General features: G+C 35.4%; 2 protein-coding genes across 2 annotated transcripts; one reads left to right on the forward strand and one right to left on the reverse strand.

Moving 5' to 3' along the window:
- Nucleotides 1-1,447: 1,447 nt before the first annotated feature.
- On the reverse strand, nt 1,448-4,896 carry LOC119829559 (60S ribosomal protein L19). The gene is made up of 5 exons (XM_038352125.1): nt 4,789-4,896; nt 4,488-4,594; nt 4,177-4,340; nt 2,478-2,668; nt 1,448-1,619 (listed from the first exon to the last, which is right to left on the reverse strand). Exons 1-5 carry the CDS (start codon nt 4,791-4,793, stop codon nt 1,484-1,486), a joined length of 603 nt encoding a protein of 200 aa, XP_038208053.1. The 5' UTR covers nt 4,794-4,896; the 3' UTR covers nt 1,448-1,483.
- Nucleotides 4,897-5,376: 480 nt separating this feature from the next.
- Nucleotides 5,377-16,168, forward strand: LOC119829556 (probable peroxisomal acyl-coenzyme A oxidase 1). Its single transcript, XM_038352123.1, has 13 exons — nt 5,377-5,811; nt 6,759-6,918; nt 7,335-7,503; nt 7,873-7,996; nt 10,947-11,191; nt 11,665-11,825; nt 12,507-12,669; nt 13,109-13,299; nt 13,555-13,701; nt 14,343-14,448; nt 14,674-14,826; nt 15,021-15,137; nt 15,736-16,168. Exons 1-13 carry the CDS (start codon nt 5,688-5,690, stop codon nt 15,877-15,879), a joined length of 2,004 nt encoding a protein of 667 aa, XP_038208051.1. The 5' UTR covers nt 5,377-5,687; the 3' UTR covers nt 15,880-16,168.
- The last annotated feature ends 150 nt before the right edge of the window (nt 16,169-16,318 follow it).

A 16,318-nucleotide genomic window follows, 5' to 3' on the forward strand; every position in this document is an offset into this window, starting at 1 on the left:
CAACACTGGTATATTCGTATATCGTCTCGTCAAATATTAATTCATCGAGGCGAATAACAAACACGAATGTATAATGCCCCATTAAACTCTAATTTACGTTACAAGTGCCATACATAGAAAAATAAATTTCATTAAAGTTGTTGCAGTAGGTACTTCCGGTTCAGAATTGATTTTTTTTCTAAGCAATATTATCCAACTCATTATCATATTTCGTCGGCATAGAAACTTTATTATTTTGAATACAAAATGATATTGACTTAATACCTTTTTATTACATAATAGAAAAGATTGTCTCTATAGTGTTATAAATAAGTGTATAGTCTGTGAGTTTCATGTTATCTGTGATTGTCTCGTAGAATCGAGGGTGGGTAGCAATTAATTACGCAACGTGAGTAAAGAGTAGTATAATAATACGGGTAAACGTGAGTCTTAGTAAAATATTGCACATGTAAAGTTGAAATTAATTATTTTAAGATGACACGAAACTGCAAAATCTCATTGTTACTATAATATGGACGTAGTAGTAAGCAGAATAAAGATGTGCCAATGCAAAATTTTGACCAGATACAAAAAAGGTCCAAAAACTATTAATAAGACCCAGTATATAAGTGCATAATATGTGCTTAGTCTATGAATAAGACATTCCACTTACTAGACTTAGCGTGTCTCTTTCTAATGGTGACGGTGAGTGAATGTTCGTGTAATAATTTTTTGACAGATACAATCTGTTTACTGCGTAAATCTTGCGGGAGACTATCCCTCGATATTATAAACTTACGATGTGACAATAACGTAAATTTTTGAAGTGAAAACTTCTTTAGGCGCGTTGAGCGTTTTGGTAGAGGGTAAAATCCTCGGTTCGCGTCACCGACATGCTAATGATAATTTTTTCAACCACTTTGTATTTATATTTTGTTCATGATTTGTTTAACCCATCATATGTAACTAATAAATAAAACATAAAAAATTTCATATAATTTTTGCATGTAGTTTTAAATACTCTCAACTTAATAGTTCCGTTTTCACTTCTATCGGCAGTCCCACGACTGCTACTGTTTTTTTTTTTATTTCGATTAGGGCATAACAATTATATCCTTTGTATATATATATATATATACATATAAAAAAGTCGTGTTAGTTTCACTATTTATAACTCAAGAACGGCTGTACCGATTATGTTGAAATTTGGTAAAGATTGTTTGACACCCCAAAAAGAACATAGGATAGTTTTTATCTCGGAAATCCCTCGGGAACGGGAACTTTGCAGGTAACACCCCGGATCTATCTTTCCTGCGACTACGCGGGCAAAGCCATTCTTTAATATTATGCAGCGCAATATTTTATTTCGCAGTTTATCTTAGTAATTTAAGACACATAGATTAAATTTTACATGGTCATAATCTACATATTTAGTTATTTGAACATCGATTTAGAAATAAAACACCAGTTGGGACCCAGGTTTTATTGGATCATTTTTTACAAATTACTTCTTAGCGGTGACTGCGGCCTCATCTTCCCGCGCAAAGGTCTGTAATAGCTCTTCCTTCTTGGCGGCGATACGTTCTTCGCGGCGTTTGCGCGCCTCCTTCACCTTGTTACGGCGAGCCTCAGCCTGGTCACTGTTAAAATTAAAGAAAAATTAGTTTTCATAAAAGCAATTGAAATATGTTAGGATTATCTGCACATTATTCACTTGGTCACTGCTCAAATATGAAAGGAAAACGAAAGAATTTTAAAACGAAAAGAAATTTGAAACCTGGCATGATGGAGAATCATCATTTAGACGACATATGACATTGACCATCCTAAACTTGGCCAGTATGGCCAGTGTGTGGCTTACAGCCTGAGCCCTCATAAGAGGCCTATGTCACAGCAGTGGGATTTGGGAACAAATGCTGATGATGATGCTTCAAAACTTTAGGTAGGTGCAAATAGCACCATAGCAGCCAGTAATAGCTTCTAATAATAGGGAATAAGTGATATAGTATGTAATCTATACTTAATATTATAAAGCTGAAGAGTTTGTTTGTTTGTTTAAATGCACTGATCTCAGGAACTTCTGGTCCAATTTGAAAAATTCTTTCAGTGTTAGATAGCACATTTATTGAGGAGGGCTATAGGCTATATGTGTACCACGGACGAAGCCGGGCGGACTGCTAGTGTTCCATAAAATAAGAATCTTTGAACAGTACATACAACATTATTGCAGAGGGGTAACCTAATCTATCTTGTATAGTTTTTAAGAAATAAATACTGAAGAAATGCAAATTATCTATGAGAGTTGCTTGACAACATTTTATAGTTCAATTTAATATTTATTTTTATTTTACACACATCCAAACTGTGAATAGTTATTTCACAAATATAAACCTATATTTGAGCAACAGGGCTACATTATTTCATCTTCATCCTATCTACTCCTTATTCAAACCAAACAAAACTGTAAAAGAATTTAAAAAAAAAATCCCCGCATTCACCTCAACATCTTACTCCTGGCCTTCTCAGCCTTCTTCCTGTGGATGTACTCCATCAGCACACGCTTGTTCTTGAACACATTACCCTTCGCCTTCATGTACAGAGCGTGGTACAGATGTCTGTCAATCTTCTTGGCCGTTCTGTATTTGAGCAGCAGTTTTCGGAGTACCCTTTGTCTTTGCACCCAGAGTTCCTGTAAACATGTGTGTGTGCTGTATTTGTTTATATATTCCATTTAAGGAACTATATAAAATTAAAAATTTTCTATTCATATCAAAGATAAGAAAGAAGGAAAGATAATATTATATTAAATATTGTTCCATAGCATATAACAACAGGCAACAGATAATCCCTGATGTGTACAAAGTTAGAATTTAATCCTTAAAGTGGATTAAAATCAAGATTTAAGGTATAAATAACAGACAAACATACAGATGAAGCTAATAAAGGCATATTAAAAATAAACATTACACAGCTAAGAATAATAAGACAGGAGACTCGTTTATCACAGCGATTACACAGTAAAAAACTGTCTTGTCAGTAAAAAAGTTGACTTGTTTAAATTGAAACATACATCATAGTCAATTTTGCAAAACTCTAAGCGACTCTGAAACAATCAATTGTGTGTCTGTCTCTAAACTAATTAACCAATTTGGATGTAATTTGGTACAAAGATAGTTCAAAACCTGAGAAAAAACAGGCACATACAAAGGAAGCCACTGAAAGCTTGTTGTATATATTTATGTGCATTATACTAGACTACAACTACACACAATGTATAATATGCAAATGCAATATAAATATATAAAAATGTCAATACACATTATTGCATACTCTTTAATTTTAGCAAATTCCAATAGCTAAAATAATATAATGGGAAAATTTGGGAAGCATAATTATTTTAGTAAATATATTCAATGTAAATAGAATTTAACTTGTTTTTATAAATATTACCTACATCTTTAACTATAAGTCGATGATTTAGATTCAGTGCTAAAATAGAATTTTGACCATATGTAACAAGAACTTACACATAGAGCAGCCTTGGGCAAAATGTTCACATTAGGTATCTATAACTACTTAAATTTAGACGGCCAACCATCCCATAATACTGAATGTAAACAAGCTTTAAAAGAATTAGAGAAATAGAAAATCTTTCCTGAACTCTGTAGACTGAAAAATCTACACAAAATATAGAAACCAAGTTTTGCCTTAATTTAGTATGGATGATTACAAAGATTTTTACTAAGATCTCAATAAAAATCCTAAGTGTCTGCTTTCCATAAGTTTGTATTTTTTATATAATATTGGTGGGTCTAACAAGTCTCGTCCAAATAATAACCAGTTCTCATGGCCTATTATTTAAAGTGGCTCGACAGAACACAATGGGGATTTAGTTGGTAAGAATCCAACATAACCCATAGCTCCTTCTCCAGGCGCTGTGGGTAACTATGCAATTTTTCCCAACTTGAAAAAAGTGTGCTAACAAAACTACGTCATTTGTATTCACCACCTAATATTACTAACTATCCAGAAAAATTCCTGCATTTCATTGCCAGAATGTTGGCTGCCTTAACTTAAATGATTCAAAATCTTATTAAGTATATTCTCATTCTTCCACGATAAAAAGACCTCATCTGTGCTAATATAGAGAGTTGATTTTCTTTGAATTTATGTAGGTTCTACAAAAGAAATACTCACTTTCTGTGGCATACGTGCATTGGCAGTACCTCTTCTTTTACCAAAACCACAATGACGACCTTTTCTGCGGGCCTCTGTGTTCTTGCGAACGCGGGCACGGGAATGCACGGCTACGGGCTTCTTGATGACGAGACCATCCTTGATCATCTTACGGATGTTCTGTCCTATAATATTTTTATATAACGTTTAGAAAAACTCCAGTTTGATATTACAACAACCCTCGTTACGAGCTTAATCAAAGGAAATAACATGAACATTATTTAGGTATGAAATATGAATAAGGTAGGATGCGTGACCAAAAGCATACTTACTGGAGTTGGTGTTGGCGATTTCATTGATCTCATTTGGATCTAACCACACCTTCTTTTTACCACATCGCATAACAGAGGCTGCAAGCCTCTTTTGTAATTTGAGGGAACTGAAATATAAAAAAATATTTTTGAGAACCACATGGTTGAACAACCGTCAATGTTGACAATGTTAATATCATGGAAATATAAGATTGGACTTTGGAAAACGATAACTGATCACTTAACACGCACAATACACGATAAATATGAGTGCAATTGCGCAAATAAATATATTTAAAATAAAAAATAAGGCAAACCTAACCTCATCCTGATTCGGTGAGATCCAACGCACACAAGAAAGAAATATGGCGGTCAATGCATTTGGCAAGTCTGATTTAAAGTTGCCATTTATAAAATAAAAAGCCTTTATTTTTGAGATAAATATATTTACATCTACTTTAAATAGTATGATGACATAATATCTAAAATCAGTATTCGTATTACATATTTCTTTAATTAAGTGTGATTGAGTGTTGGTATCTCTTAAATACTACAGGTATGTACCTAGATACTTTGAACCACAGATAACATAATACTATAGGTTTTACTAAAAACCACTAACCGTCAAAGAATAATAGAAGTTGAAAACTTTTTCATTTTTTGCACATATTTTATTCAAGCAAAGGATTTAATTTTCCCGAATCAAATCCAAGTCTCAATCAAATGTATAAGTCCCGCTTGCTTGTAAAATTTTTGGCACCTACGAAATAGTGACCATAGTACACATTACTAATGTGATGTCAATCGATGACAGATGACAGGTATCGATGAATGCTAATTGCTGATGGCATATCATCATCAAAAACAAACAAGATTAATCTGAAAAATTCAGAATTTTTAAGTACTTAAGTTATGGTCAAAGTTAATCAAATTAATTCTAAAATTAATAAAATCTATAAAACGCATCAAAACGACAAGATTTTGAAGCCCGTAGTTTGGCCCAAATAGCAATACTAAATACATCTTTCCTCCGTTTATCGTAATTACTGAGTGTGATGATAAGCAGTCAAGCAAGTTTCGTGGAGCAATAGTTCACGTGCATTCGCGCCAAGCAAAGGTTGTGTATGCGTCTTGGCGTTACGACTTACGTAAATGTGAATTTTGACTTGTAGTTACTTCGTTAACTTTCACTTATACGGTCGTGTACATTGCCGATAAAATATGTCGGCCAATAAAATTAATCCAGATTTACAAAGAGAGCGTGATAATTGCACTTTCAATGTAACGGAATTAACAAATTTATTAGATGGTGGTCCTCAGAAAACCGAAGAAAGAAAACAGCGAGGTAATTGTTTTTTGTTCAATTCATACTGTGAATGCTTTTTTCCGTCAAAATGTTTAAGCACTGACATGTAAATTGGATTCAATTTTACCACAATTCAATGTGTACTAAAAATAAATTCTTTATCTTTGACCATAAGACAGTTCAATATGTTATCTAGATGGTACTATAATAAACACAAGTATATTGTACTTTAAAGCAACTAATTGACTTGGCATATTTACTTACATAGCTATGTATTTATTTAGCTATGCTGTAGATTTCTTATGATAGTTTACATTGTAGTTAGCTCTAGTCACTAGTTTTGTCTCAAAATTTTTCCATTATTACTCATTATTCAGTGAAATTAAGACATCAAACAAAAATTAAACATCACTGAATAACAGAATCCTTTTTCCCTTGGTGTCAGCACCACACATAAACTGCTGGACCAATTAGTCTATGTTTTTTTTTAGTTCTTTTGTTTTGTTTGTTAATGTCATCAGAAGTATCTTATGAAAGAAAAACTTGAGATATTTTTACTAAAAATAAAAAATAAAACTTCCTTAGTTTTATTTTTTAAAGGGCATTTAATCTTTATTGTTCAGGACAATGTCTATAAGAACAGCTACTACTAAATGCAAGAATAAACCTGTTAGAATTTGTTCTATATATCAATAGGCATAAATACTTTTGCTGCAAAACCTTTCACATAGTGGTCATAGACAGCATATGATATCTAGGTCAGATGTGTATTTTTGTTTTGCCTTAGCAGTTGATACTTTTTTTTGTTTTTCTTTTGTCTTTGCTTTCTGTATACCTCAATACAAGTATGTTTAATCTACATTGTATTTGGTTAGGAAGGCTGTTGGTAACAATAGGTCTCCTATGAAAATGAAAAGATTAAAAGCCTATTAATAAGTGATTAAAAAAAACAAATGACATATTCTTATTAAACTATTATTTTGTAGAGGATGTGGTACTCAAAGAAGGTATCCATACTGAACCAGTGCCAGCTATTTATCTCAGCCATAAAGATAAATATGAACTAGCTGTTAAAAAATCATGTGCTCTATTCCAAATGATCAGAAGACTGCAGGAGGAAGAAAATGCTGGAATGGAAAATTATCAGTAAGTCATAACTTTCAAACACATTTTAAAGATGTATTTTGATATGTTCTGGATTCAAATTACTTCTCTTAATATGATAATGAGACGTCATTGTTTTTTTCGTTTACTGTAAGCTATATTAGTACACCCAATGTTTTTGCCCTATTGACTTTGCAATTAATTATGATTAATAAACTATGATAATTACAAATTCTTAGTAGAAGTAAATAAATATAGTTGTGAGTGTTATTTTTTGGATAAATGTAGTTTTCAAAATTATTTTATGGCCATTGCAACCTCAGTGACTCACAATTTTTGTTATCGGCATCCAGGCAATAGAATAGCGTTTGTAATTTGTTTAGAGGCACTTCCGTTAGTTGTTTTATATGTAGCTTTATTTATTGATAACCTATGCAAATGCATATTTTTCATTGCAGGGCTCTTTTGGGTGGTACATTAGGAACTGCGATTTTCGGCGACGGCAACCCTTTGGCCCTGCACTATGTGATGTTCATACCCACCATCATGGGACAAGGGACGGTGGAGCAGCAAGCCTACTGGATCGGCAGGGCTTTTAATTTGAGCATCATTGGTACCTATGCACAGGTGTGTATTACAACAACTTTATGGTAATTTTTTTATCACTTCTTATATCTCACTTAATTCTCATTTAATAATCTATATCGAATGTAAAGGTTTGAAAAGTAAAATGCTATAAACTGTGTCAAATTTCAAGTTGAAGATGGCTGACGAAACAAATGGGGTGGGGGGTTCTTTTTTTGAATGTTCCTTATTGATTTTTTACGTGTACTCTATTGTAGTGTACTACTTTACAAAGAGTTTATTATGTAAAATCGAAACGTCGCTTTGTAGTTACGTAAGTTTAAAAATCAGATGTAGTGCTTTCCAAACATAATAATTATACATTTTTTTTTCTTTGTAATATGTAACATAAATATTTTTTTTTAAATAAAGACTGAATTGGGCCACGGCACGTTTATCCGCGGGCTGGAGACGACGGCGACGTACGACCCGCGCACCAAGGAGTTCGTGCTCCACTCGCCCACACTCACCGCCTACAAGTGGTGGCCGGGGGGATGTGAGTTATCCAATATATAGAACTAGACGCTCGACCCGGCTCCGCCCGGATATCGAGATTCCTCTTTTATCCTAAGGTACATTCACTCGGGATAAATTTCTGTAAATAATTACTACGCCCTAATTGTTCTAAGAAAAAGCAATCCCTATAAATGTTTGCACTTAAAATTGATAAAACGTATCTGTTTTCGATTGTTGTTATTGAACCGGAATTAACCAGTGATAAGATTACCGAGTCAGTGCCCTTTGGAATAAATGATATTTTTTTAAATAAATCTAGCATAAACAAAAAAATAACAAATAACATACCTATTCGTTATGTTAATTTTTCAAATCGGACCAGTTCCTGAGATTAGTGCGTTCAAACAAACAAACAAATTCTTCAGCTTTATATTATTAACATAATTTACTAGCTGTGCCGACAAAAAGATGTACTTCTGTAGCTTATATGCTATTCTATGTATAACGTATATTACTGTAAACTTCCATCCGTTTCCACCCTTACATACATTTAACATAAGTTAATTAAAGTACCTATTTCTAGAAAGATCCGACTCCGACAATCGTAATTGTTACGTAAAATATGAATATCAATCACGGATACAGAGATTTGGCCACATAATTACGTCTCTATCGCACTAATCATTGATAAAGCACGTTTTTTTATTTTATTTAAGAAACTATGTATTTCTCAAAACTATATGAATTCTCTTATGCGTAAATGTTTTTTTTTTTGCCAATCGGTACAGTAAAATAGAACCGGTTTGTTCACTGCCTTATGGGATATGTGTCTCGAAGCGGAATAAGTAGGTACTTATATGTAGGTACATATCATTTGCCAGGCGTAATTCCGACGAACGCATAGATTCGAATGTTAAAATATTATTTCCATATTCATGAATTCGTTTAGGAAATGAATAGAACCATACGCATTTAGAAATTATCGTAATAAATTACTTTTGCTAGGTACTTTACACTTAATCTCGCACTTTCCAAAGCGCGAGTATGAATTACTAGCTACGCCCCGCGGTTTCACCCGCGTAAGTTCGTTCCCGCAGGAATATCGGGATAAAAAGTTACCTATATGTTATTCCAATTGTCCAGCTGTCTACCTACCAAATTTCATTGCAATCGGTTCAGTAGTTTTTGCGTGAAAGAGCAACTAACGCACACACATCCTTACAAACTTTCGCATTTATAATATTAGTAGGATAGTAGGATAAGTAGGAAGTAGGATTTGCAAACACGTGAACAATGTATTGATACTTGTGTATTATTTTAAGATGACTCATTGTGAAAACTGATTTATGTTCGTGCTACATTGTGCAATTTTCTCCTTTGAAAAAATAGCTCGCGTTTCACGTCGGATAAATTATTATATTGAGATCCATGTGGAATTGCATAAAAAACCTGTTAAGGCATGTAGTTTTACATTTTTTTTTTCGCATTTTGCTGGACATTGACGGAGTCCCTTCATCAGGTGGAGGCATGAACGAGATTTTTTTAAATTAAGTTCTCAATTTCTATGCTATTTTCTAAGTAAAGCAAATCCATAAAAATAAGAAAACTATATATAGTCTATAACTAGGTAAACATCTATGTTTACCTAGTTATAGACTATAACACAGTCACTTTAGCACTAATATTTTAAACGTGATGTAATTTTATTATCTATTGTCCATTGTCTGTTAGCCGTAATTAACTTCGAAATAAATCATCATACAAGATTTTGTGCATTTTAAATATCTTATCAGCTAAATCGTTTTTGTAGTTTTTACACCTCCATACATTTTCATAGTATAAATATTAAGGAATATTCTACGTCAATGCGTCGTCAATCAATAACTTGCAGAATCACTAATTACGTAACTAAATTGTTCTTGTGTAACGTTTAACTATGTATAAAGTACTCTTACATCAATACACAAGAGATCGCAATCTATTCTGAGAAGAGTCTCCGCAATGACAAACTAAAATTCTCAAATGATTTAAGTCTTTTTTGCATTTTTACAGTGTAATATTCAGAATATTAGGTCTTGGTCTGGATCTATCTCCGTACTAAATTTCATCTAGATCCGATGAACTGTTTGTGTAGCAAAGAGTATCATAGGTGACTATTCTCTAAGCTGAATACCAGGATAACAGAGTATTTTTTACATTATTTTGAAATAAACAAACAATTCACACATTCATCTTAATTCTCAAGTATTATCTGTAAATATATGGGTCTCGTAAAATGTTAATGCTGTGGCCTTAACCTACCATTGCCTGACAACTCCACCGTAATTCATTATGGCATAATATAATAACATAGTATAACACTAGTAATACTGAGGTTAAAGTCCAAACAGATCATTGTAGCGAATATATAAAACTCGTTTGTATTTAACTAGCTTATCGCCCACGTAGTTATGGGAAAACACAGTCTAGAAGTACTCCCCGCATAACTCCCGTTCAGGTTCCCGTGGAGTTTCCGGGATAAAAACTGTTATACCAAATTTAATTAAAATCTGTTCAGCCGTTTAGGCGTGAAGGGAGAGCAAGACACAAGCAAACAATGAATATTCCCTCGAAACCATTGTCTCGGCTCATGCAGATACAGTAAAAATGATTTGATATCTATTTCAAATTTTTATATACATTGTAAGGCATCAAACATTTTCAGATTATTTTATTTCATTTACTTAATCATTTGATAAATTTTAATACGCCGAGAATCGTGTTAGTTCGGGGGGGTTTAGGTGACGTCTTCAATTAGTACATATTTCAGTCTGAAGATACGGTGCTTCGCGACGTATAATTTTTCCACACTAGAATAAGTTCACACCGCCTTCCTCTAACCTCGCCTGAGCCATCCTCAATATCACCAATTTATTAAAGCGACATCGTTTAAAATGTGGCGTTTTTGGAAACAATCAACCTATACTTGACTATAATTTATCTCTTCCTAGTGGCTCACACAGCGAATTACTGCGTTGTAATGGCCCAGCTATACACCCAGGGCAAATGCCACGGCATACACCCGTTCATTGTCCAACTGCGTGACGAAGAGACACACATGCCGCTCCCTGGCATTAAGGTGGGCGAGATCGGTGCCAAGCTTGGCATGAATGGAACGAATAATGGCTTCCTGGGACTCGAAAACGTCAGGATACCTAGGGATCACATGCTGATGAAGAACTCCCAAGTTCTAGAGGTGAGAGCGATAGGTTTTAAAAATGAATAGAGTAACAGTTTTCATAACATAACTATTATTTTAAATTAAATATAAATTAAGACGGAAAACAAGGCCATTCGGGTCAACAGTTTGTGATGCTTAAAATCATTCACGGCGCTGATTTTACAGTGCGCGTAAATAAACCAAGGTCGAGTTATGACTTTTAGAGCTAGTAAAAAAGATAATAATATGTACAACTTTTTTCTAATTCTTTTATTTAACAGTCAAAATAGATAACTATGCGTTATGCGAATATGCGTTTTTCTTTATTTCTTGTACATTTTCAACCTACTCCAAAAGGATAGAGGAAGGATGAGGTGACCCCTTAACTTTCATGATTTTTTATTCGATATCTGGTGCCTTCCGTGTGGTCCTATTTAAATTTGGTCTAGTTCTGATTTTTGTTAAATATAGTTATGCAATCCTAATGAACGAAAAACGTGTTATTTAAGGATGGCACATACGTTAAAGCACCAAGCTCCAAACTCGCGTACGGTACGATGATGTTCGTCCGTGTGATGCTCGTCAATGACATGTGTAATTATATGGCAAAGGCGGTTACCATAGCAACCAGATATTCCGCGATCAGGAGGCAGTCGCAGCCGAAGCCTGAGTAAGTGCTCTGTGTGTTACACGTAGGTTTTATTTATTGTTTAATATATAAATAGTGATTCTTTGATTATCTTTTTGAGCATTTCAATTATAATTGCATTTTTTTGTTGCTTGCGACCATATGTTCATAAAAAAGCGACAAAAACGTAAATTATTCAGGTTTTCTTAGGTGTTGAAATACCTACCTAATGAACTTTCACTGGTGACAATAATTCGTGATGTTTTTTAACAAAGAGCGTCACACTTATGAATTTCCAAAAAAAATTACCATTAATTTATTCGTAGCAATTAAACCATATTACCAAGCTATATAGCTTATGCTCGCGGCTTTGCACCCGTTAAATTCGAAAAAGTGTAATAAATGTAATATAAAAAATCTTAATATATATAAATCTCGTGTCACAATGTTTGTCCTCAATGGACTCCTAAACCACTTAACCGATTATAATAAAATTCGCACACCATGTGCAGTTCTATCCAACTTGAGACATAGGATAGTTTAAATAATTTTAATTACGATAAACGACAACCCGGGCGGAGCCGGGGCGTGCAGCTAGTATATATATAAATCTTTCTCTGACCACTCCTATCTGTTAAAAAAAAACCCTAAGAGAAAAAGATGTAATCATATATTTGATTTATACTATGCAGTGATTTTACTTGAATTACAATACTTCTTCAGCGAGCCGGAACCACAGATCCTGGACTACGTGACGCAACAGCACAAGCTGTTGGTGGGGATAGCGGCGGTGCACGCGTTCAAGCTGAATGCCGACTGGATATGGAACATGTACAACAACGTGACCGCCGAACTCGAGTCGGGCGATTTGGAGAGATTGCCCGAGGTCTGTACTTTATTTATTTACGTGTAACGATACTTTATTCCTACTATTATCTATTGCATATTACAAAAAAAAAACTTTTTTTTTCTTGGTTACCTAACAGCATAGAATTTTTTTGGCTACGAAGGAGGTATCTCAAGATGAATTGAAAAAAATTAATAATCTACATTTTATTATGATACTTAATTGTGATATGGCAATACAAAACACACAATGTCATGTATTAATGATGTAGCTACACGCGTTGTCGTGTAGCTTGAAAGCAATTGACGTAATGTGACATGGTAAAGTAACCGAACGCAATCACCGAACAAAATAGAGCAGCATGCTACTATTTCACGCCGGTTTTCCGTGGAGTTGTGGCCAAATTCGTGCCGAATCGTGCTCGACTCCCACATACAAATGATGATGATAAATCCAAAATTCGCATATATCGTTCCAGCTACACGCGCTGTCATGCTGCTTGAAGGCGGTGGTCACCGCAGATGCCGCGGAGTGCGTGGAGCGCTGCCGGCTCGCGTGCGGCGGCCACGGGTACATGCTCTCCTCCAACCTGCCGCTCACCTACGGGCTGGTGACTGCGGCCTGCACGTACGAGGGGGAGAACACCGTGCTGCTGCTGCAGACGGCTAGGTGCGGTCTGAATAGATACTAGAACAAAGATTTATGAGCTTAATGAGATCTAATTTTTGAGATACGAAGAAAAGAAAGAAAAATTATCAAAGCTCTATGATAGAAATAATAGTAAATATCATAGTATTTGTTGCAAACGCCTAGTAGATACAGAGAAATTGTATTAATGCATTATGATAGTAATAATAGTAAATTTCATCGCATCGTCGTAATTGTAGATATGGTCAGTAAAAACGGTGCGTGCGGTGTCCGCAGGTACCTGGTGAAGGCGTGGCAGCAGGCGGCGGCCGGCGGCGGCGCGCCGCCCACGCTGCAGCACGTGGCGCCCGCGCCGCGCCGCAACCCGCCCTGGGAGAACTCCGTCCGGGGCATTGTGGACGGCTTCCACACCGTCGCCGCTGGGTGAGTTGACATTTTTAAACCGACTTCAAAAAAGGGGGAGGAGGTTATCGATTCGATTTTTGGGGGTTTTTGTTAAATTCTAACTTTTTGAGGGGTGACACGATTTTTGTGATTCTGTTTTATTTTGAAAGCTCTTTCCATGTGATCCCATTCAAATTTGGTCTAGTATTGACAATTTAAAGGCGGTATAGTTGTTTGTTAAAATTTATTATTGTGTCCGAGCCGGCAACTGAGCTGGTGGTTCGATGGTAAGCGATCACCATCGCCCATGAACATAAGCAGAAGCCCCACGTCTCTGTAACTGGATCGCCGGCTTTAATAGATAAAGGATAATTTATGGGACTGATGAGGGGAATTAAGGAGAGAAATGGGAGGGGTAAGAAAAAGGATACGCGTCCTGTTGTTGGTAACGCACATTGAAAATTTTTTCCCGTAGAAAAGTCGTTTAGACAAACTTCGCAATCAATTTGTCAATTTATCATAACGAGTGGCCCGATTTATTTTGAATCAATATAATATAGTCCACTCGCTATCACGTCTTAAGAATTGTTAAGTTCTAAACACGACACAATTTTTAAATGAGACTCGTTTTTATGCCATTGTCGAAAGAAAATTGATAACATAACGAACTTTTATTTTAGAAAAATTGGCCTGTGCGTCGCTCAAATAGAGAAGCGACAGAAGTCGGGAATGTCGTACGAAGACGCGTGGAACATGACATCTATCCAGTTAGCTTCGGCCTCTGAAGTAATTTTGTTTGTATTTCTTTGTTTATTTGTTCTTTTGTAATGCGTTAATTATGCGTTAATTTGCAACTGATTGACCTCATTTTTTTTTGTGTTCGATTGGGTTGGTTGTCATTTGGTTCAATTTTAGTATTTAGATAATTACCTTTCTAGATCCCCAATCGCTCCCCGGGGTAAGTGAACTTTTTTGTAGAAAATAATAATTTTTATACCTTTTTAATTACAGGCACATTGCCGCGCAATAATCCTGGCGACGTACCTTAAAGAAACGGAGCAACTGGTCAAGGGCGTGTCGGCGGAGCTGCGGCTGGTGCTGCTGCAGCTCGTGGACCTGTACGTGCTGTACTGGGCGCTGCAGCGGATTGGCGACTTGTTAAGGGTGAGTCACATGCCACGTAACTCAAGCTTCTTATTTATACCCACCGGCTCGAAGGACCAGATGTGTTGTTTTTATAATTTGTTATTCGAGGTTGAGTTGTTACTGGATTTGGAGTTGAGTTTGAGTTGGTGTTGAGTTTGAGTTGGTGTTGAGTTTGAGTTGTTGTTGAGTTTGAGTTTACGTTGTGTTCCCAGTTCACGTCGATATCGGAGCGCGACATCGAGCAGCTGCAGAGCTGGTACGAGCTCACGCTCAGCAAGCTGCGCCGCAACGCCGTCGGGCTCGTCGACGCCTTCGACATTAGGGACGAGGTTGGGTATTGTTTTTAACCTACTTGAAGAAAAGAGGACGTTCTCAATTCGACTGTATTTTTTTGCGACTTGGTACATCAGAACTTTCGAATGGATGAACCGATTTGATGATTTTTTTTTATTCGAAAACTGATGGCCCTCTCGTGTGTACCACAACTTTAAATTTGTTCCAGTTTTGACTAACTGACGGCGGTTTAGTTTTCCGTTAAAAATAAATGTAATATATGTATAAGAGTGGTCATAGTGAAGAGACTACATTGTCGGGGATACAAGCTGGGGATCGTTAATGTTTAAGCAGACAAAAAATAATATAGAAGAACGACCAATACGAAAGTGACTTATATAGACGGTAGTGTAGGTAAAAACACGGGGCACAGCTAGTTTTAATACATCTTCTTCTTATATATAAAATTCTCGTGTCACAGTTTTCGTTGCCAAACTCCTCCGAAACGAGAGGAATCGCCTCTGAAATTTGGTAAGCATATTGGGTAGGTCTGAGAATCGGCCAACATCTATTTTTTATCCCGATATTCCTACGGGATACGGACTTACGCGGGTGAAACCGCGGGGCGCAGCTAGTTTTATATAAATTTTTCAGATTTTAAATTCAACACTTGGTGCGTACGACGGTAACGCCTACGAGCGACTCATGGCTGAAGCAATGAAGAGCCCTCTCAACGCCGCTCCAGTTAACGATAGCTTCCACAAGTATCTGAAACCTTTTATGCAAGGAAAATTGTAATTTAGCAATGCTATTTGTAAACATTTTATGTATCAGACTGTGTAAAGAAAAATGTAAGATGAATTTCATAAAATTGGTGAATTTATTTTAATAGATTTAAAAGCGGTTTATTCGTTATATTATTTCTATAATAGCGCGATGTTGCAGGCATAATGCGAGCGTGGTCTCAAAGAGATTCGTTTTCAATTATCTCATCTAATATTGTAATAATATTACGTAAATAAAACGAAATAAACAATACCAAAAGGTGATAAACGAATTGTAAGTTGGATTTAACTTAAAAGAAAAATTTCCAAAATATAATAATAAGATATAGAAAACGGGTTTGTGCAAATTTTACAAAGTTTTTATTATTTAGTTGTTATCTTGATACTTTATGAACAACATGAACAACAATTTTCTATAGAACAAGGTGCTCAAAACATAGTTAGGTATATCC

The sequence above is a fragment of the Zerene cesonia genome, chromosome 10 (genome assembly GCF_012273895.1).
Source record: "Zerene cesonia ecotype Mississippi chromosome 10, Zerene_cesonia_1.1, whole genome shotgun sequence".
In the NCBI taxonomy this organism is placed as follows: Eukaryota; Metazoa; Arthropoda; class Insecta; order Lepidoptera; family Pieridae; genus Zerene; species Zerene cesonia.